This window comes from Vicia villosa, linkage group LG5 (assembly GCF_029867415.1).
Source record: "Vicia villosa cultivar HV-30 ecotype Madison, WI linkage group LG5, Vvil1.0, whole genome shotgun sequence".
Classification (NCBI taxonomy): domain Eukaryota; kingdom Viridiplantae; phylum Streptophyta; class Magnoliopsida; order Fabales; family Fabaceae; genus Vicia; species Vicia villosa.
Window position 1 is genome coordinate 136632289 of NC_081184.1, and position 20477 is coordinate 136652765.

The following is a 20477-nucleotide window of genomic DNA, read 5'->3' on the forward strand; positions in this document are numbered from 1 at the left end:
TGAATGACGAGAAACGTCGGTTCATCTGGCACGACGGTGCATAATTTCGTGAGTACCTCTCAAAGAACGCGATCAAACTCATCCTTCGGCTCGAAATATGAATGAGCGTATTTGACAAAGAATCGCAACTAACGAAATTTCATAGAGAATACCATCGGAATGGACTTCATACGATAAAAATCGAAGAAGTTATGAATTTTTTAACTTCGTCTGGCGTACCTGAAAAACATAATTTTTGCTGAAAAAACCAAGATGCTCTTGTAACTTTCTGGGATTTTTGGTGAAGAATTGATCGACGGTCCGAACATATGAAATGTAGAGAATAATGAGACTAAGCTACAGTTTGAAAATAAGCCGAATCAGGCGAGCGGATTGTGAGATATGAATTTTTCGGCGTCCAAAAACCTGCGGTTCAACACCGTTTTTCACTATAAAAACTCAGGTAATTTGCGACTTTGAGAACCTTCTTCATAAAATACATTGTCGAACCCAACAAACAAAAAGGAGTAGACCTCGAGACGAAACTTTTGGCATAGGTCTTGCTTCAGAACAGTAATCCGACCAAGAGATATGACTTTCTGAATATCCGGAAAACTGTAGTGCGATGAACCCGAAATTCCAGAAATAATTAATTCCCGCCATTTTCCTTGATGAATTAGCTTTCGGCTTGAACACGAAAGATGTAGTGAACGTCACACCGAACTTCGCACCGAACTTTCTTAAAACCATGAGAACTCTTTATTATTTTTCTTTGATTTTCGAACGACGAAATAAACGTCCTTCATAACTTATGGCACCGATAAAGAGGACAAATTTTAGGGTGCAACAATGGAGTTCATACGTTGGAAGCGAATGCAAATGATATTCAGAAGGTTGTGCACAAGAAACAAGGAAAGAAAGATGGAAAAGCTCTTTTCTTAATTCACCAGTGTGTGGATCCAAATGTGTTTGAGAAGATCATTGAAGAAGAAACGTCCAAAGGAGCATGAGACAAGTTGAAGAACATGTACAATGGAGATGAGAAACTGAATAGGGTGAAGTTGCAGACGCTGAAAAAGCAGTTTGAGATAACACTGATGAAAAAAGATAATCGGTTGCCAATTTCTTCTTAAGATTAGTGTTACTCACCAACCAGATGAATGCGTGTGGTGAATTGGTCTATGATATGTAGAAGATTGAGAATGTGTTTAGATCTTTGACTGCAAATTTTGATTACATTGTAGTGTTTATCGAAGATTCCAAAATCCTAACTGAGATGAAGTTAGAAGACCTTTAAGTTTCATTAGAGGCTAATGAGATGAGGCTTAAGTAGAGGAACTTAGATAGGGATAAGGTGGCTGAACAGGCCTTGCAAGCAAGATTCATCAAGTGTGGAAACAAAAAGTCGAAGCAAAGAAAGAATCTTGCTAATAATGAGAAGTCAAGTAAGAATTCAAAGAATCATAGTGAATCCGCCAAGAAAGACATGATCAACAAGCATGCAAGGAAGAAAGTTGACATGAAGGAGGTGCAGTGCTACAACTCACATCCTTCTGCCTAACTCAAATTTAAATGAACTCAAAAATGCTAGGGTGGTTCTTTTAAAAGTGCGATGTTTAAGATACATGAAATGTCTCCAATCTAATTTGTCAAACATCCAGGTAATACATTCTATGACAAATCTTTCACCTTAGTCAATGAACAACCAATGTGTAAACTATAAGCGCGTCAGAATTAATTTTTTTAAAATAAAAAATACTACCTATTCCTTTTGATGAGCTGGAAACTGAGCGGAAATGTTTTCAAAAAAACACACTTTCGAATCCAAACAATTGCATTTTAACAACTTTTAATTTTTTTTTATATTTTTGTTTATGCCATATTATTGTCTCAATATAGAAAAAATATTGAGACAAGCCTTCAAATTTCAACAACTGCATTATAGAATATATATATATATATATATATATATATATATATATATATATATATATATATATTATATATATATATATATATATATATATAATATATATATATATATATATATATATATATATATATATATATATATATATATATATATATATATATATATATATATTTTCATTTATGACCTATACCAAATTTATGATATACCAAAATTTTTCCTCTATATATTTTTTGGTTATTTTAGATATTATCCTATTTTAATTATTTTATTTTGGACATTACCATAAAATAATTATCATATATAGTAACTTTATAATTATTATTATGGCCAAACTTTATTATTTAATTAACAACCTAAATTAATTAAAAAATTTCATCCATTTTCAATGAAAAGAATATATAGTAATAGTATTCTGTTTTTCAATTAACACCTGCAATATGGATATCATTAATTCAAATGAATTAGTCTTATAAGAATTAAATGTGAACAACAATCAAAATAAATAAATATTTTTGGTAAGTAAATAATTTTGAAAGTGGGGTCCTTGAGTCTTAAATGTGAACTTTTTATTTTATAAGAATTAATATTACTATACTAGTTAGGAGACACGTAAATTCTCAATTAGTTTCACATTCTCTCTCGAACAATAACACTTTCAATTTTCATTCTTCTTCTTCATCATCATTTTCTCATCAACTTTTTCTAGCAACTGTCCACACACAGACAGACACCATGGTGGTTTCACAGGTAATAATTCATCTTATAATATATCTGCCTCTTCTTCTCCATTTTCATCTTGCATTGATTATTCAGCCAGTTTATCATATGTGTTGTTGTTTTCATGAATAAATAAATATGTTATGGTTTCTGTGTATGGTTCTTTCTAATAATTTACATGTTTCAAGTGATAATTATTAATTAATATGGTTTTTTGTTGAGATTTTTGTTATTAGTTGAAAGTAATGTTCATTGCAATTGGTAATAATTTCCAAATGAACTGGCATGAAGAATAAAAACCATATCTATCAATCTGTATATAGACAGAAAAAGTTGTACTTTTCATATGGACTTTACTTGTAAGAAAAGATCCTTTTGTTTATAGGGCCCTTATTGTAATTAAACACATGTTATGAAAATATAGGTGGGTGTATGAATTAACATTTCATTTAAAAACCATCAAAGTTTGTTGTCTGAAGTAAATTGTAAGAATGTGGATTGAAGTGAAACAACAGTTCTAATAATAATAACATCAACATGTCATGTACTATGTGGTGGTATCTTCATGGTCCCCTAACAGAAATATTATTATTTGATAATTTTAGTAACTTATAGTATCACTCAAATGTTTGTGATCTCACTGGAACAATGAATCTACTATATATTTTTGACTTTATAAAGATTGATGTGAAGATACATTTAATAATGATTGGTGGAAATCTAGCATAGCCACATGATGTGGGCCAAATTCATAATAGATAAGGAACATAACATTAAACAAAGAAATAAGTTGAACTTGTACGATTGAATGTGGAATTGGATCTGGGAATATCTAGAGAAATGAGCTAGCCCATACACAAGTATAAACCATTGAATTATATGTAATACATTCAATCATAACATGTTTTTTACTGCTATCTATTGTTCTCAGAATGATGAGATTCCTATTGGGTGGCCATTTGGGCTTGGTATTCTGAATATGAGACTAAGAGTTGTGGAAGCACTTCCAGCAAATGTTTCGGCTGAGCCATACTCATTGTCATTGCATATTCCTTCTGCAAGTTTTTCTTCAGTCTCATCCTCCAACCTTGATACTGAGGTAATTTAATTCCCCAATGTCCCAATTTTCTTCCTTTCTAACTATTTAAAAATATATATATTACAAGGCTTATTTCTTTACTAAAAACCATTTTGGAGAAAAGAATAGTTAACAGTAATGTAAGATATTGAGAGATATTTAGATCAACCGTGTGAAAATAGCATAATGAAGATTGTTTTATATATAGAGAGATTTAACTTTAGGATTCTGATATCATGTTAAGAAAATGTAGTTAAACCTAACTCATCCCTACAAATTCGGCTTGTAGGATAAAGATTGAGAGATATTGAGACATATTGCTATCAACCGTGTAAGAATAGCACTACTACTATTTTATATATAGAGAGATTTATAATTCATTGCATGTTGTAGTCGATATGAGACTTATATACAAATATAAATACATATTCTATTAACAAATATATAGATATTCTATCAACTAATAATATCTAAAAAAAATTGAATATAAACATATGTATTAGTATTGTGTCGGTGTTAGACATTTACACATATTAGCCACCAGACACACATTTGTTAAGAGATGTCTGTGTAGCAAAGATGACATTGAATAAATGTGAAGGGCGGCAGGTTTGATTTATAACTCAACTTAACGATCGGTGTTGACTTCGGTTGAATCATAGTGTTCAACCGATATTTATTTACTTTTTGTTACACAGTTCAATTGCAATTGAACCACTTAAATTATGGTTTGGAGGTGTGATCAGAATGAGATCTAGTTTTAAAACATTGACCCCAATCCACATACAACTGAATTTTTCTTTCCCATTTTTACCAAGTTGTCACAATAGTGGTTTGATTTTTTTTAGCATTGAGTTAATGTATACATCAAAATGTAGAATTTTTGAACTTCACAAAGTAATGGATCATGGACATGTAATAAATTGCTCTTTAATTTCTAACTCTTTTTTTGTGTTGGAACAATCAGTCAACAGCATCATTCTTTAAAGACAACAGTGTTTCCCTCGGGCATCTAATAGGAATCAGACCAGGTGACAGAAAACGCTTATACTTCCCAAACCCATTAAAGTTTGAAGAAAAAGAGAACAAACCATTAGCAAAGGTTTCTTGTTCTAATGATACCTCTAAATCACAAGAAGTTGACATGTCCTGTGGAGTTTGCGTTCCCTCGTTACTTGATCCTCTGCTAATAAAGATCAGCAAGAGTAAGAAAAATTCAAGGAACTAGTAGAGCATTTGATGGTGTATGTGCAAATCTGTGATCAATTTCTACTAGCTACTCAAATTAACAAAATAATTGTTTCAACCAATTTTTCCATTTTGATTTTCACAAGTTTGATGTAACTCTGTTTTATTTTAGATTATGGGATTATCAAAACCGAATTTGACATATGTGTAATTCTATAAACGATATTTACTTATATATTCTAAATACTATGGTTATGCGTTGAAGAATCCTAGTGAATAGAATATTAGAATTAAATTGGTTTGTACCATATCTCTAAGATTTTGATGATAACAAAGTATTCAAAGAATTATTACGTATATTAATATATGTTCAAGTGTGTAAGACCATTGATTAAAATGTGTGATATAAATTTAGTACTGGCACTAAAAAAACATTTAAAGAGAAGCTAAAAAATCCAGAATCTGAAGGATCAGAACCTTATAGTCAGACTCTAATGACTTAGATTTTGAAGGAGGTCAACTTCTAAAGACCAGAGTCAGAAAAAAGTCAACCTCTGAAGATCCAAACTCTGAAGGATCATAAGTTGGGATCCTGACTCTAAAGACTCAAAATCTGAAGAAAGTCAACACAAAGATCAAGACGACTCTGAAAGGTCACTATCAGACTCAAAAATCATTCTGTCTTCTTCTGATCACATGCAAAACCAAACGAAAAATCTCATAGACAGCAGGGATACAACCGACAAATCCTTTTGAAATAAAGGAAATTCAAATGTCTTTTTAACAACATTATCCATATCAAGAAACATTCCAACGTCTATGATCAAGTTTCTCCAAGACTCTCTTTTGCTAACTCTTTTCTTCAACAACTCTTTTCTATCTATCTATATAAGGAGCTGAAGACTTGAAGAAAAATAACTAATCTTTGACAATCAAAAGAGTTATTACTCTGTCAAATCAAAAGCCCATGTTTAACTTAGAATTTCATATCATTTGTATATCTTAGAAATTCTTAAGTCTTAAGAATCTTATTGATTTGTATTCTATTTACACCTTTGATTGTATATCAAATGAAATATCCAAACAATCTTTTATCTAATTAGGATAGACTATTAGAAATCTCTTGCTTGTTTGCGTGAGCATCTGAAGTCTCTTACTTGTGTGTTTGAGCATTGAAGTCTCTTATTTGTGTGCCTGAGCATTGGAAGTCTATTGTTTGTATGCTTAAGCATTTGTAATCATTTGATTATAGTGATATCCCTTGGAAGTGCAAGGGGACCGGACTACTCTCATTTTGTGGGATGAACCAGGACAAAATTGCTTATGTCTCTCTTTCTTTCACTCTCTAACTCTCAATTTGTTTTTATCCGCTGCGAACAATTAACCTTGTATCAGATTCTAGACCTTGTGTTTAGAATCTGATAAGAGTGTTTTACAATAAAAAAAGCTAAAACAATTCAACTCCCTTCTTGTGTTTTTTCACCTTGAGTTGGCATAAGAGCAAAGTATGTGCTCTTCACACTTAACAATGGTACATAAAAGATCCTGAGAGAAAAAAACATGTCTAATGGTGTTGAATATGAGGTTAGTACTAGTCACAATGCTTTGAACCATGATTATAGTGCTTCTATGAAGAACAAATATACTTCTAAATCTCCAACCTTTAGTGGAGATTCTATAGAGTTTAAATTATGGAAAAGTAAGATGTACACTCAAATCATAGACATTGATGATGAGTTGTGGGACATTCTTAAAGATGGCATTACTATTCTAGTTGATGGAAAAGGAATGGTTGCTGATAAAAAAAGTCTCACACCTGCTCAAAATAAGATCTATAGAAAACATCACAAAGTGTGTGGCATTCTGGTAGATGTTTTACCTCAATCTGAGTACATCAAGATAATTAACAAATCTACTGCTAAAACCATGTTTGAATCAGTATGTGTTGCCTATGAAAGCAAAAAACAAGTGAAAGAGGCAAACAATAATCTTTTGGTCCAACAATATGAATTGTTCAAAATGAAAGAATATGAAAGTATTGAAACCATGTTCTCAAGGTTTCAAGTTTTTATTTCTGGACTTCAATTTTGGAATAAAAGCTATACAACTTTTGATCATGTTAAGAAGAATCTAAGGAGTCTTCCTGTCAAATATAGACCAAAGGTGACAGTCATCCAAGAAGCTAAGGACTTAAACAAAATAAGTCTTGAAAGCTTGATAATAAATCTCCAGAGTCATGAGATTGAGCTCATAGGAGATAAACTTGCAAAGAAATTCAAGTTTCATACCTTGATATTTTTTGGTCATCTTGAAGGCTTCATATTTTTGAATTAGGGCCAGAGCCTTTGTCTCCTTAAACTGAGTGTTGTCTTCATGAGACATTTTGAGAGAATCGAATATGGACTTAGCAGTCTCTTTATCAGTGATCTTCTCATACTCAACATGAGAAATAGCAAATAACAAAATAAACCTAGCTTTGAAATGATTCTTGTAAGCTTTCTTTTGGTCTCTGTCATTGCACTTCTTGCAATCTTGACACCACTTGCATCTACTGGATATCTGTAGCCATCAACTACCAAATCCCAAAGATCAAAGTCAAATGTCATGAAATACATTTCAATTCTATCCTTCCAATTGTCAAACTTTTCTCCATCAAACATAGGAGGTTTGGCACTATAATGTTCTCTATGTTATTATCAACAGTAACATTGTTGGTAGGAGTAACTGAGGGAGTAGCCATTATTTTTCACACAGTCTGGATCGATATTGAACACCATTAGGTGCCTGATAAAGATTCAAACTCTTTATCACCACTCAAAACTGGAGCTTTGATGCCAACTGAAGGTATGAAAAAACACTAGAAGGGGGTTTGATTAGGTTTTTAACAAACAAAACTTTGATAAAAAATAACTCCCCTCTTTAAACAACAAACTCTTTACTCTTGATAATAACTATAAAGAGAAAGAAGGAAAGAACAATGTATGCTTATACTAGTTCACTTGAGAAACCCTCAAGCTAGTCTAGTCCACCCGCCAAGGTGATTTTGCCTCTCTCAATCGAGGTCTTAATCCACTATAACCAAACTGATTACAATTGTATGGGCTAACTACCGATGACTAACACTACACATGTTACCCGCAAGTGACTAACAATACAATGCACAAGCTACCCGCAAGTGACTAACAATATAATGCACAAGCTACCCGTAAGTGACTAACACCCTTTAAGACACACTAGTCCTAAAATTCCCAAGAATACTAACCAACAGGTTTCTTAAGGAACAATCAAATAACAATTTAAATAAGTGTTTGTTTACAGATAAATGCTTCTACACAAGCTGAATGTAAACGATATTTCATATTCTAGACTTAAGAGAATGAAGTTATGAACAATCTTTCAAGAATGGATATGATCGTGAATTAGCAGATTCCTTTTTGAGTCTTCAAGCCTTTATATATCCAATATAATTAATAATATATCTGTTAGGGGCAGTTTTGGAATTTCCAAATGTTTTGTGGCTTGAACGTAGTGGGAGACAAGATAGTATGCAACGTTTGTCCTTTCATAGTGGTGGAACGAAACATTCGTCTGTACTTTGTACCTCATAATACATAACGTTATCTTCTATTCTTCTTGAACTTTAGAGGCTGACAACATAAGTTGGAAGAAAAAAAAGCTTTTGGGTCTTCAGAACTTCAAGTTTTCAGAGTCTTCAGAACCACGTCTTCAGAGTCTTCAACACTTGGTCTTCAGTACCTTTTGCTACTGTTCATCAGAACTTGTGTAGTGCAGATGCGGAACTTGGTATCTACTGATGTATTGGCCACGCCTTTCATCAGATTCAGAACCTTTTTGTAAAAAGCTCAAAGCAACAAACATTAGAGTGCCAAAATTGTTCATACAAACTTACTCATTGTTATCATTAAAACTCGAAGATATATTGCAGACCCAAATCTTGTTCTAACAAGGTGTTGGTGTATTCTTCCTCCCTCGATGTTGGCGGTCATGTTGGTGTTGTCAACCTCTTCGACGATGTTGACAAAAATGACAAATACACAATGAACAAAGGGAAAAATGAGGAACGATAAACACTGAACGATGATGTTAAGGTTAAAGTCGTGTATCATTTCACATTATTGAACGTTGGGGTTGTTTAGTCTTGTTTCTCTTTTCAGTGGAAAAATAGACACTGAAGAGACAAGCTAGCTAAAAGTGAATAATTTTTATAAAGATACCACATCGGTCAATACTGTTAATCATGATAATATATTATTTGCATAAGGAAATTTCATAAAGAATCGCCAGTGTTTAACCATTTAAAAATATTAAGTAAAAAAATAAAATATATCACCACGGTTGCATAAAACAACCATAGTGATGTCCCTTTTATTTTTATTTAAAAATAAATAAAAAGGAAAAGGCGCGGATTTATGTAAAAGGAATAAAATATTTGAGGGCGCTCAGGTTCGAACCCATTAAAGCTTGATTGTATCACCATGGCGCATTCATCAACCATTATTATATCCTAACAATTTTTAATCAAAAAATAATAATAATAATAATAATAGCGCATGAGTTTAGAGATGTCACCATGGTGTTTGAAAGAACCGTGGTGACTTTAACATTGTTGTATACACGTTTTGTAGTAGAGCCCCGCCTTGCGTCTATGTGGGAACCTCTAGTTAATCTTATATCTAGTAGGCTCCTTTCTTGGAAGCATAGGTATGTTACTCTGGGTGGGAGAGTGCTCCTTCTAAATTATGTTCTTAATGATATCCTTATCTTCTTCTTATCTTTTTTAAAGATGCCAATCAAGGTTTGGAAGAAGATAATGGAGATCCAGAAAAGGTTTCTTTAGGGAGGAATTAAAAGGGAGTCTAAAATTTCCTGGGTCAAGTAGGTTGATGTCTGGAAGACTAAGAAGAATGTGGGCCTTGGGGTTCGTGATTTCGGTTGGATAACTTGACCTTTTTGGGTACGTGGAGGTGGCATCTTATTTATGGTGCGTGTGGTATTTGGCATGATATCTTCATAGCCAGGCATGGGGCAATCCTTGTGTCATCCATCTTGGGTGGGAGAGTCTCTACTCTGCATCGGGTTTCATTTTGGTGGATAGGAGTCTCTCTTCTTGGAGGTAAAACTAATGATACCTCTGAATGGCTCAGGGATGAGTTATCCTTGAAAGTTGGCTCTGGCCTTATTACCTCCTTTTAGGATGATCCTTGGGTAGGAAACATTCCCTTCAGCTCAGATTCCCTAGATTATTCTCTAGACTTGGGACCTTAAGTGGTGGAGATCTTTTGTCTTTGAATATGAGGTGACTCTCTTTAGTGACCTTCAGGTCTATGATTATCAGTTCTAAACCTTTGTTGGAGAGTGATGTGTGGCGTTGGCGTGCTTCGAGTGATGACTTTTATTTCGTGTCCTCTGCTTACTCTATTCTTATCTCCCGCCAACTTCCCTCGAACCTCCGGGTTCCTTCCTTTGACTTAGTTCTTCCTTCTATTTGGGTTAGTTAGGCCCCCTCTAAAATTATAGTTTTCTCTTGGCAACTTCTAAGGGATCACGTTCTTACTATAAATAACTTACTTAAGAGAGAAATCCAATTGACCTTGGGAACTTACTCCTGCCCTTTTTGTTCTCAGTTTTGAATCGTCTACTTATCTCTTTGTGACTTGTGAGGTCACTTCCTCTTTGTGGTATAGGAATTTTAGGTGGTTGGGCTGGTGTGTTAGCCTGAAATTTCGACGATATAGAAATACTAAGTTAAAATGACGAATGTTAAAAGAAAGTTAGTTCGAAAAGAAATATAAGGTTATTGCATGAAGATTTCGACTGACGGGCTCATGGGTAGTCTAATTTTTGCTTAGTATTGGCGAAAAGTCTTATTTTTGTGAATAAATGAGACTTAAGATATTTGAAACTTCAAAGAGAAATACTTCTACGGTCATGTTGGTTGATTTGGCGCTTCGAAAGGAAGTAGTTTTCAAATTCAATAGACTAATCTTATCCAAAAGGACGCATGGAGGTCTGAGGATTCGAAAGCCATGCAAACATCGAACGTGGCACTCTGTTAGGAAAGGACCGTTATGGTCGAATTAGTATAAATTAGAATCTTAGCGTTAGGATTTAGTGTGTTCAAATTATGTACGAGTACTCAATATCACTCGAAGTACCAACGTTTACCGATAAAAGAGTTTTCTGAGAATGTACGAATGATTCACCAAGTTTTATTCAATTTTCAATTTATCTTTAATAAAGTTCTTTTAATTCCTTTTACATTTAATTCGAAGTCTCTTTACTTTTCTGTATTTACTTCGCATAGTGTTACAATTACTTACAAATTGACCTTAACATTTGAGAAAATGAATATTCGAAAGATATAGATTACTAAACTAAACATGTCGTCCTAGGATCAATCTAGTCGATCCTTTGTGTAACCAAATATCTTTGTTTTGAAAGACTAACGCTTGTTTACCAAAGTACAGGGTAAACAGTGTGTTGCTTGACCTAGGGATGTCTTGACTCTTTTCCAGATGTTTACTCCTCTAAATGTATGACATAGGACTAGAGGGGGATTGTTGATGATTTGACATGTCGTGGTCTGGTCAATTTGGAAATCTAGGAATGATATCATTTTCTCTAGTTCTTTGGTGACATCAAAAGACATGGAACGCATGAGTATTATTTTTGCTTGGAAACACTTTCTTGGAAGGACAATGAGGAACTCTTGTACTTTCTCAGTTTGCCTTGAGAACCTTATCTTATTTCTGAGCCAATAGCAGGGTGAGTGGCTTCAGCCTCCCTTTAAACGTGTTCTTGTTGGTTTTTGTTTTATCGGTGTCCTTTGTTGAAGAGATCTAGTTTTGTCTGGATTTTGATTCCTTGTTCTCTCTGGTTGGCACCCCTCGTGTTTTGGTGGTTCGGTTTTGTTGGTTCTTTGTGCCTTTTTATTGTTTGTTGTTGTTTTGGTGGTTATAGTATGGATTGACACTTCTTGTGCCGTTTTTTAGTGACAATCTCTGTATACATTGGCCGTTAATATCTATTTTGTTTTCATTTATATATTATATTTGCCTTAAAAAAATCTTATTATTAAACATATTAGAGTTAACGCGACCACGACCGTTTTGTAAAATCAAGTAGTAAAGATAAATATTATGCATATATATATATTAGACGTTACTCAGAAATAAAATATTAAAATTATATTAAACAGTTTTTATTTTTTTTGCATAGCTTTTTAATAATAAAATTTGGTAAACTATCTTTATATATTAACAGAAATTTATAAAGTTGAAGTTTGTATTGAACATAAAAACATAAGATTCTAATATAAACGACCACATTTTTTAACAAACTTGTGGTTGTGCTCCTTTGCCAAGTGTATGTCATGCTACCCAGAAAAAATTAATCTTGCTAATGTGCATTTAAAATTTTATATTAATATTTGAGCCTTTTTAGGTAACCCCTTCTACTATCTCCTTTGACAAGTGTTTATTATACTCCCGGTTTATAATATCAATAGACACAGAGAAGTTCATATCATAACACCATGGATATGAATAATATACTTTCACTACAAGCCCTGGCTGTTACAACATGCGCCACGCTGCTGTTTCTCTTCCTTCTCTTTTGGCTACGTAGAAGCCATATTAATACTGCAGCAGCTAAAAAGACACCACCACCAGAAGCCGGCGGAGCATGGCCTTTAATCGGCCACCTCCACCTTCTAGGCGGCTCTCAACCACCACATGTCACCTTGGGAAAATTAGCCGATAAATACGGACCCATCTTCACCTTACGTTTGGGTGTTCATCGAACTTTAGTAGTAAGCAGTTACGAAATGGCCAAACAGTGTTTCACCGTAAACGACAAAGCTTTTGCTTCACGTCCCAAATCTCTAGCCTTTGAAGTTATGGGGTATAACTTTTCCATGATAGGTTTCAGTCCCTATGGTTTTTACTGGCGCACAGTACGTAAAATCGCCACCGTCCATGTCCTCTCCGCACAACGAATAGATATGCTTAAACACGTGATGGAATCTGAAGTGAAGATAGCAATGAAAGAGAGTTATAACTTTTGGATAAAGATGAAGAATAACAAGGAAACTTCTGAAAGGGTAATTACGGAAATGAAAAAATGGTTTGGTGACATAGCGATAAACGTTATGTTTAGAATGGTAGTGGGGAAACGGTTCGATGTTGACGAGGAAGAGAATCGACGGATAAGAAAAACTCTGAGAGATTTCTTCGATCTGAGCGGTTCGTTTGTTGTATCTGATGCGATCCCGTATTTGAGATGGTTAGATTTAGATGGAAAAGAGAAGGAAATGAAGAAAATTGCAAAGGAATTGGATGAGTTTGTTCGTGTTTGTCTCGATCAGCATAAACGTGATCGGAAACCTGCCGGCGGCGAACTTGACTTCATGGACGTTCTTCTTTCCACCATTGACGATCAAGATTTGGACGGTCGAGATTCTGATACTACAGTCAAAGCTACTTGTCTGGTACGTCACTTGCTATCATTGACTTTGGATAATTATAGTAAATTTTAAGATGACATAAACAAACAAAAATGATAGCGCCACCTTATTGTTTTTTCCATGTTGTCTTTATGCTTTCTCAAGAATAGTAGAGGGTGACTTTTTGTGTATTGGCATTTTCCAAATTTAGAAATTTATTTCATTTTTCATTTCATCTTTATGCAATGAAATGAATATTTATTTTTTCTCAAAAATAGTATTTATAAAAGTAGAAACATTTAATATTTTCTTTAAAACACAACTAAGAGTTTAACAATTATTGACAAATATTTATGCTATTTTAAAACTCTCAAATTAGTATATTTTATTTACTTCAAATGTAAAAAGCTATAGTCACTAAAACTATAGTCACTAAAAAAAATTATAATTTTTTTTTAAACAATGATTTTAAAGTTTTTTAAATATTATTTTGATCAAGTTGATGGGCATTCCAATACATACCAAGTATAAAATATAAAGATTATTGCACGTATTTTGCAGACACTAATTCTAGCAGGTACAGACACTACAGCAGGAACATTAACTTGGACTTTATCTTTACTTCTTAACAACCGTGAAGTTCTAAACAAAGCCATTCAAGAATTAGATACACAAACTGGTAGAGAAAAGATGATAATGGAATCAGATTTGAATAAGTTAGAGTATCTCCAAGCTATTATTAAGGAAACATTGCGTTTGTACCCACCTTCACCACTAAGTTTGCCTCATGAGTCCATTGAAGATTGTATTGTTGGTGGATACCATGTGCCAGCGGGCACGCATCTCCTAACCAACCTCTCGAAACTTCAACGAGATCCTATGTTATATTCTAATCCGTTGGAGTTTCGTCCAGAGAGATTCCTTGCAAGACACAAAGATGTTGATGTCAAGGGCCAACATTTTGAGTTGATTCCGTTTGATGCGGGTAGAAGAATATGTCCTGGAATTTCATTTGGTCTTCAATTAATGCAAATAACACTTGCTACTTTGTTGCATGGTTTTGACATAGTGAATTCTGATGAAGGACTAGTTGATATGGCTGAACAAAGTGGAATAACCAACATCAAAGCCTCTCCTCTCCAAGTCATTCTCACTCCACGTTTGTCACCCCAAGCTTTTAGTTAAACTTAATGATTCAGACATAAGGAGTAAGGGCGAGAGCATCTCCGGCAATGGTATTTATCATACAAATTTGACTAAGTGGGGTCAATGTCAATTATCATACAAATTTTTACACAGATGTATAAATGCATAAGCTTTTAAATATAATTCAGATTCAGTTTCATTTGCATTTCATTTGGTTTTACATCTAACTTTCTTTTCACTTGGGTGTTAGTATATCATAGGAAATTTTTTCAACCTTCTTTAAGTTCTAAGATTTTATTATCTTGAGCAAATGTTTTTATGGAAAATGCTTTCACAAGAAAGAGAACAAAATATATAGTGATGAATATAGATATTTTGTTGTGAATTGAAGTTTTAGAACTGTCTTGAGCGTTGTTCTGTTATTAATGTAGGATAAAGATTTGTTATTGTAGTTGTGTAACAAAACCCATCGGTTTTGTTAAAAAACCGGGAGAAAATGTATTTTATTTTTTAAATAGAAAAATAAAATAAAATGAGGAAACCCCTCAGTTTTAGAAAAAAAACGAGGTAATAAGTTTAAAGAAAAAAATGGTGAAAGAATTACACCATATTTAGGAATAAATTTCTCAATGTTGTCAACCAAAGAAAGTATTGTTATTTTTTTTTTTTAGTTGACAACATATGAAGGTTATTCCAAAAATACAACAGCAACATCAACACCATTATGTGAGATAGATTGAAGGGCGGAATTTTTTTTTGTTGAAGATAGAAGAACAAAGAACATTTAAGATTTTTTCTGTCTTGCAATCCATCCCAAAGAATGATGTGTACGAGTTTAGGGCGGCTACATATAAGTTAGGATTATGGAAAAATATTTTTAACGAGTGCTTTTATAGTAAAATCAGATTATTTTATCCCTCGGTGTTACGAGAACCGAAGGGATAGATCATTTAGTTTACAAATAAAAAATAAAATAAAAAGAAGGGTTTAATATACTTCACCCCCTGCCAATATAGCGAGTTTCGGTTTGGCCCCCTTGAATGTTTTTTTTTAGCAAAGGCCCCTTATAAAACCCAAAACCTGAATTTACCAAACCCTTTTACCACATTTGCTGACTGGGCTTTGACTTAATTGATGATGTGGCAGATTTAATTTTTCTTCCCTCACTTTGCATGCACACAAACACAACAATGGGAGTTCATTTTGGCTGAGAATTCATGCACATCCAAAGAAACTTCTCCAAAATCAAACATAAACAATACATGTTTTTCTTCCCTCACTTTGCATGCACATCCAAAGAAACTTATCCAAATTCATTCTCAGCCAAAATCAAACCATAAAAAAACCATTAATCTCATACATTCACCCAAAACCATCAAAACCATATTATCACCAACTCTTTCAAACCAAAACCAAATTCCATGTTTATAAAACCTGTAACAAAATAATAACAATATTTTTTCTATTTTTTTCTTTCCATGAAAGCCATTCATAAGAAGATTGAAGCAAGGCAACAACATGTTCGCCATAAATCCGCTGGACACCGTCCTCCGCTTGCGTTCAGCATCGCCCTCCAGTCGCACCACCACACCGCTGCCACCTTCCGACCAACCTCTTATCGTGAACCACACATTACCGAGGCAGATCCTACACGCATACAAAATCCGTCATCACTGTAGAAACTAGAATGCACCGGATCTTCTAATCCCTCACTTTGCATGCATACAAATTGTGCAGCAAATTTAATGAGAGGAGCTACTATTAGAATTTAGTTTGCAAACAAAGTAATCATAATGCAAGAAAATTTAAAAATGAATCTAGTTAACTATGCATAATACATTCCAGTGCCACTACTAGAAATACTCAAATTACCTGCGGATTTACCTGCGGAACTCAGCTGAATTTCCGCAGGAAACACGTTACCTGCGGATTTTCCTGCGGTTTTACGTCCCCAGCTAAAACCTTCGTGGGTAATATTTTCGGCAGGAAATTCCGCAGGTAATTCCGCAGGTAAATCCGCAGGAAACATTCCGCAGATAAATCCGCAGGTACTTTCTGTCTCAAATTAAAAAAAATTTAAATATTTTTGAAACATTAAGATAACCATAAGATAAAAAGATAATTTTAATTTAAAATTTTTGAATTTATATAAGACAAATTCATAGAACAAGTTACTATAAAAATTCTACAAAATTATAAACATCAGGACATTAGATAGTAAAAAAGAGTGACTTTAAAACAAAGTAACCAATCTCAACACCAATTCCATGCATCCCTAAAACAAGATCACTAGACTCCATTAAGTGAGTATATAGAATTCAAGTTTAATGAGATGAGAATTGGGCAGCCTTCATCATCATAATGGAATCATCCTCTTCATTCTTGTTCCTGCCAAGACAACAATCAACTGATTTTAATCTATATGATAACTACAATACAAAGTTCTAAACTTTAAGAAAATATAGAGATGGGGGAAGGGGATATAAGATAGGATCTGAAACCAAGTGGAAGGCTAATTTCATTTCATAACAATGTTTACCTTTGGGATTGAATGAGAAAGTTAAAAAAATAATAATAAATAATGATAATAAGGACATAGTGTTCTCAGTAAAGGGTTCAATCAACAGCCAAGATTTAATAATACAGAAACATTCTCTTCAGCATTTACAAACTATATACAAGGTAGTTCTCTTCTTGAGCTCTCATATACTAAGTGTTTTAATCTATCACCGAGATTACTAAAACTGAACAAAAATCTAACATTACATTGCAAATATTAAACAACTAAACGAAGTATAATCATTATACTAACAGCATGAACGAATAAAAACTCCAAAGTGCAAACCTCTTGCCGGTGACTTGGCGTTGCTGCCAAGTAGATACACTGATGCTCCCATCATGACGTTCCTTGACAGACCTCCTCCTCGCTCCACTTTCCACCCGATCACCATACATCTTCAACAATTTAGTTAGTTTTTCAAATAAACAAAAATCAGGAACACTGTAAATACGCCATGGTAACTCAAATTAACAAGAACCATAGAACAAGCGAAGTGGTTACGTTTGAACTTCATCTTTGTAATATCCTTGAAAAATAATGGGACCCCTAATACAAATTTCACCACGGGGGTTCGGCTGATCATCAGATGTATAGTTCATTTCCGGAACACCTACAAGTTTTACCTCTGAAAAAGAAACAATAAATCTCTTGGTACTTGGAGTTACAAGCTACAGATAAAATAAACTATCACATTTCCTGTCAGTGATAATTCAAGTCCTTAGAATAACAAAAGTAACATCTCACTAAGTGAGTAACCATATTAAATGAATGGCCTGACAGCAAGAAATTTTCATCAAAGAAATAATTGGTTGGTTACTTACACAGTTTGAAGATTTGGTAAGGATCCATCAAAGAGTTCTTAATTTTCATCAAAGCTTGAACTGCATGTTCAACAAAGATAAATATATAAACTTTCATGTTTTTTTAGTATTAGTATTAATTAATTATGGAATAAATTAACCTTGCAAACTAAGTAGTCACCTTCATAGTTGACCAACACTTGCAGTATATAGGCTCTTGTATTAATTGAGTAATTTTTTACTAAAATAATAATAAAGGTTCCATATTATTTCAGTATGTTGGTGTCAAGAATTGACACATGTAGACCATTTATTTTCATTCCAACTTTTAACTTAAAATAATAATTCGGTTTCTCTGTTCTCAACCAGAACCTTAGCAAGAACAGTTAAATATTCCAGAATACTATCTATCAGTAAATCAGTAGATTGTATTTCTATAAACTATTAAGGAAACATATAGGGAAGACTAGTATTGACTCCCAGCTATTTAATGAGGAGCTTTACAAATATTACTTGGCATTTAAAAACATTACTTGATCTAGAGAATATTTAAAAACAAACCTCATTTTAAGCTCGACTCCACCCACTCAACAGTCACCCCAAAAACAAGACTCTCCCCCATCCCCAATATGATGAGCCCACGGTCCAAATATCAATTGGAGTTGAATATTGACTGTTATGAAACAAAACTTCAGGTGCCCTATACCACCGAGTTGCTATCTGTCGCAATTGTAACACAAGAACTTGAATCGCGGCAAGCAGATAAATATAAATATAGTAAGTTTCAATTTTGTATGTCAAATGGTAAATATTCAACATTACCTTCTTAGTATAGAACATTTCAGGATCAGTGACGTCGAACACTGCACCACACAACTTGTATCAGAACATTCAACATTATCCTGTCAGTGATAATTCATTATAGCATCCAACTTCGTGATGCTGACTCCTTCACACACAATACAAAAAAGCTTAAGAATTGCAATACACCTAACCAATTACAATGTAAAACAGACTCATAAATGAGGTAAAATTAAAGACGAGAAAGACAATAAATCAAGCTTACCAAAACATTGTTCCATCAAGTTTTCTATACTGAATTAAGACACTTTTCAAGTAAATCTAGCATCCCGTCCACTGAGAAAACAAAACACTACAGCTTTCTCTCCTAGAGAACCAATTGAACCATTAGAGCTTTTCTCCATTAACATAGTTTTCTCTTTGGGAACATCACAAAGATTTTTCACTAACCTCAGAAGCAAGAGGTGGAGGGCTTAGCTAGTGAAAACAGGTTGCATAACTTTTCTTGCTATTTGCTGAAATCTGCAAATAACACATTTATCAATTACCATTTTTCAAATCCTTGCAGTGAAATCTAAATCTTTGTACTCATAAAGAACATTAACAAATCAACTATTAATTCCCAAAATTGTGAGAAAAAAAATATGAATTAAGAAAAATACATGAACGGAGCAGAAAAGGCTCTCGTTCATCGTCTAGAGTCGCGGCGGCCGGAGGTAGTGAGAGGGTGGCTGGAAGTGACATTGTCTAATACAAAAATCCAACTGGTTCCAGTTAAAGGTCACGTGATGATGAGCACAAAAATGACCTCCTATCTTCGATTGGAGGTGAGGTGACGGAGGGAGAGGCAGAAGGATGTTCGACGGCGGCGCTAGGGTTTTCAGAGAGAACGAAGAAGACAGAGCGCGTTCACCTTTTGCATATTGGAAAAATGAAAGAGAAAATGTTAAGGGTAAAAATGATAAAATAAAATAGTTTAAGAAAAATAATAATAATAATACTTCTAATACTTATACTCATATGCTTATTAAACTCTTTTTTTACTAAAATGTAAAATAAAATAAAATTAACTATAGATAAATTTAAAAAGTCATCATTTATTTTAATTCAAAATAAAAAATTAAATATATAAGTATTTTCTTATTGATCAATAAAATAAAAAATACAAAAAAAATATATTCTTTTCACGTTTAATATATATATATATATATATATATATATATATATATATATATATATATATTAAAATTTATTATTTAATTCCAACTAAAAATATTTAAAAATAATTTATAAATTTAAAATTCTATATAAAATTTGATATTTTAGCAAGAGATTAAATATAATTTCATATAACACATTATTATTATTATTATTAATATTATTATTATTATTATTATTATATTATTATTATTATTTATTTTTATTTTTTATTATTATTAGAGTAGGATTTTTAAAATTAACACTTTTATAATAATTAACAATTGAACAAATATAATTTTCTATAACACAAAATATATATTTATTAAAAGAGATTAAAAATAAAATTTAGAAAAAATTTATAATAAAAGATATAATGACATTAGTAAAAAAATTTAATAAATTATATATTATATTTGTTTCACTATGTTATTTTTAAAGTTATAGATTATTTGGTCCAATATAAGATAGATAAGTTGAGAGAATTATATATATATATAAATTTACATATCATTTATTTATTTTATTAAAAATTATATATATTATAAAAATAATAAATAACTTAGAAAAAATCGGAATTAAAAATTAAAATAAAAAAAAACCATAAAAATAAT

At 32.7% G+C, this 20477-nt stretch overlaps 2 protein-coding genes and 1 long non-coding RNA gene across 9 annotated transcripts; 2 read left to right on the forward strand and 1 right to left on the reverse strand.

The window, feature by feature from the left end:
- The first annotated feature begins 2526 nt into the window (after window positions 1-2526).
- Window positions 2527-5151, forward strand: LOC131607461 (uncharacterized). 2 transcript variants are annotated; one of them, XM_058879463.1, is made up of 3 exons: window positions 2527-2659; window positions 3561-3728; window positions 4675-5151. In XM_058879463.1, exons 1-3 carry the CDS (start codon window positions 2645-2647, stop codon window positions 4933-4935), a joined length of 444 nt encoding a protein of 147 aa, XP_058735446.1. In that variant the 5' UTR covers window positions 2527-2644; the 3' UTR covers window positions 4936-5151. The 2 variants fall into 2 exon arrangements, with proteins under 2 accessions (XP_058735446.1, XP_058735445.1); XM_058879462.1 differs by lacking the exon at window positions 2527-2659 and having other exon boundaries at window positions 3415-3728.
- Window positions 5152-12263: 7112 nt separating this feature from the next.
- Window positions 12264-14886, forward strand: LOC131607462 (cytochrome P450 CYP82D47-like). Its single transcript, XM_058879464.1, has 2 exons — window positions 12264-13404; window positions 13921-14886. The coding sequence occupies exons 1-2, from the start codon at window positions 12451-12453 to the stop codon at window positions 14542-14544; spliced, it is 1578 nt and encodes a 525-aa protein (XP_058735447.1). The 5' UTR covers window positions 12264-12450; the 3' UTR covers window positions 14545-14886.
- Window positions 14887-16615: 1729 nt separating this feature from the next.
- Window positions 16616-19621, reverse strand: LOC131607464 (uncharacterized). 6 transcript variants are annotated; one of them, XR_009285312.1, is made up of 6 exons: window positions 19329-19621; window positions 19117-19188; window positions 18427-19033; window positions 17887-17946; window positions 17351-17690; window positions 16616-16893 (listed from the first exon to the last, which is right to left on the reverse strand). It is a non-coding gene; the product is annotated as an uncharacterized LOC131607464 (long non-coding RNA). The 6 variants fall into 6 exon arrangements; XR_009285310.1 differs by having other exon boundaries at window positions 18427-18814; window positions 18932-19188; XR_009285311.1 differs by having other exon boundaries at window positions 18427-18585; window positions 18688-19188.
- Window positions 19622-20477: the final 856 nt, after the last annotated feature.

Coding starts and splice junctions, on each gene's coding strand:
- LOC131607461 (XM_058879462.1), top strand. CDS start 3,531: ATGTTTTTTACTGCTATCTATTGTTCTCAGAATGATGAGATTCCTATT. Junction 3,729..4,674: donor CCTCCAACCTTGATACTGAG/GTAATTTAATTC, acceptor TGGAACAATCAG/TCAACAGCATCATTCTTTAA.
- LOC131607462 (XM_058879464.1), top strand. CDS start 12,451: ATGGATATGAATAATATACTTTCACTACAAGCCCTGGCTGTTACAACA. Junction 13,405..13,920: donor CAGTCAAAGCTACTTGTCTG/GTACGTCACTTG, acceptor CGTATTTTGCAG/ACACTAATTCTAGCAGGTAC.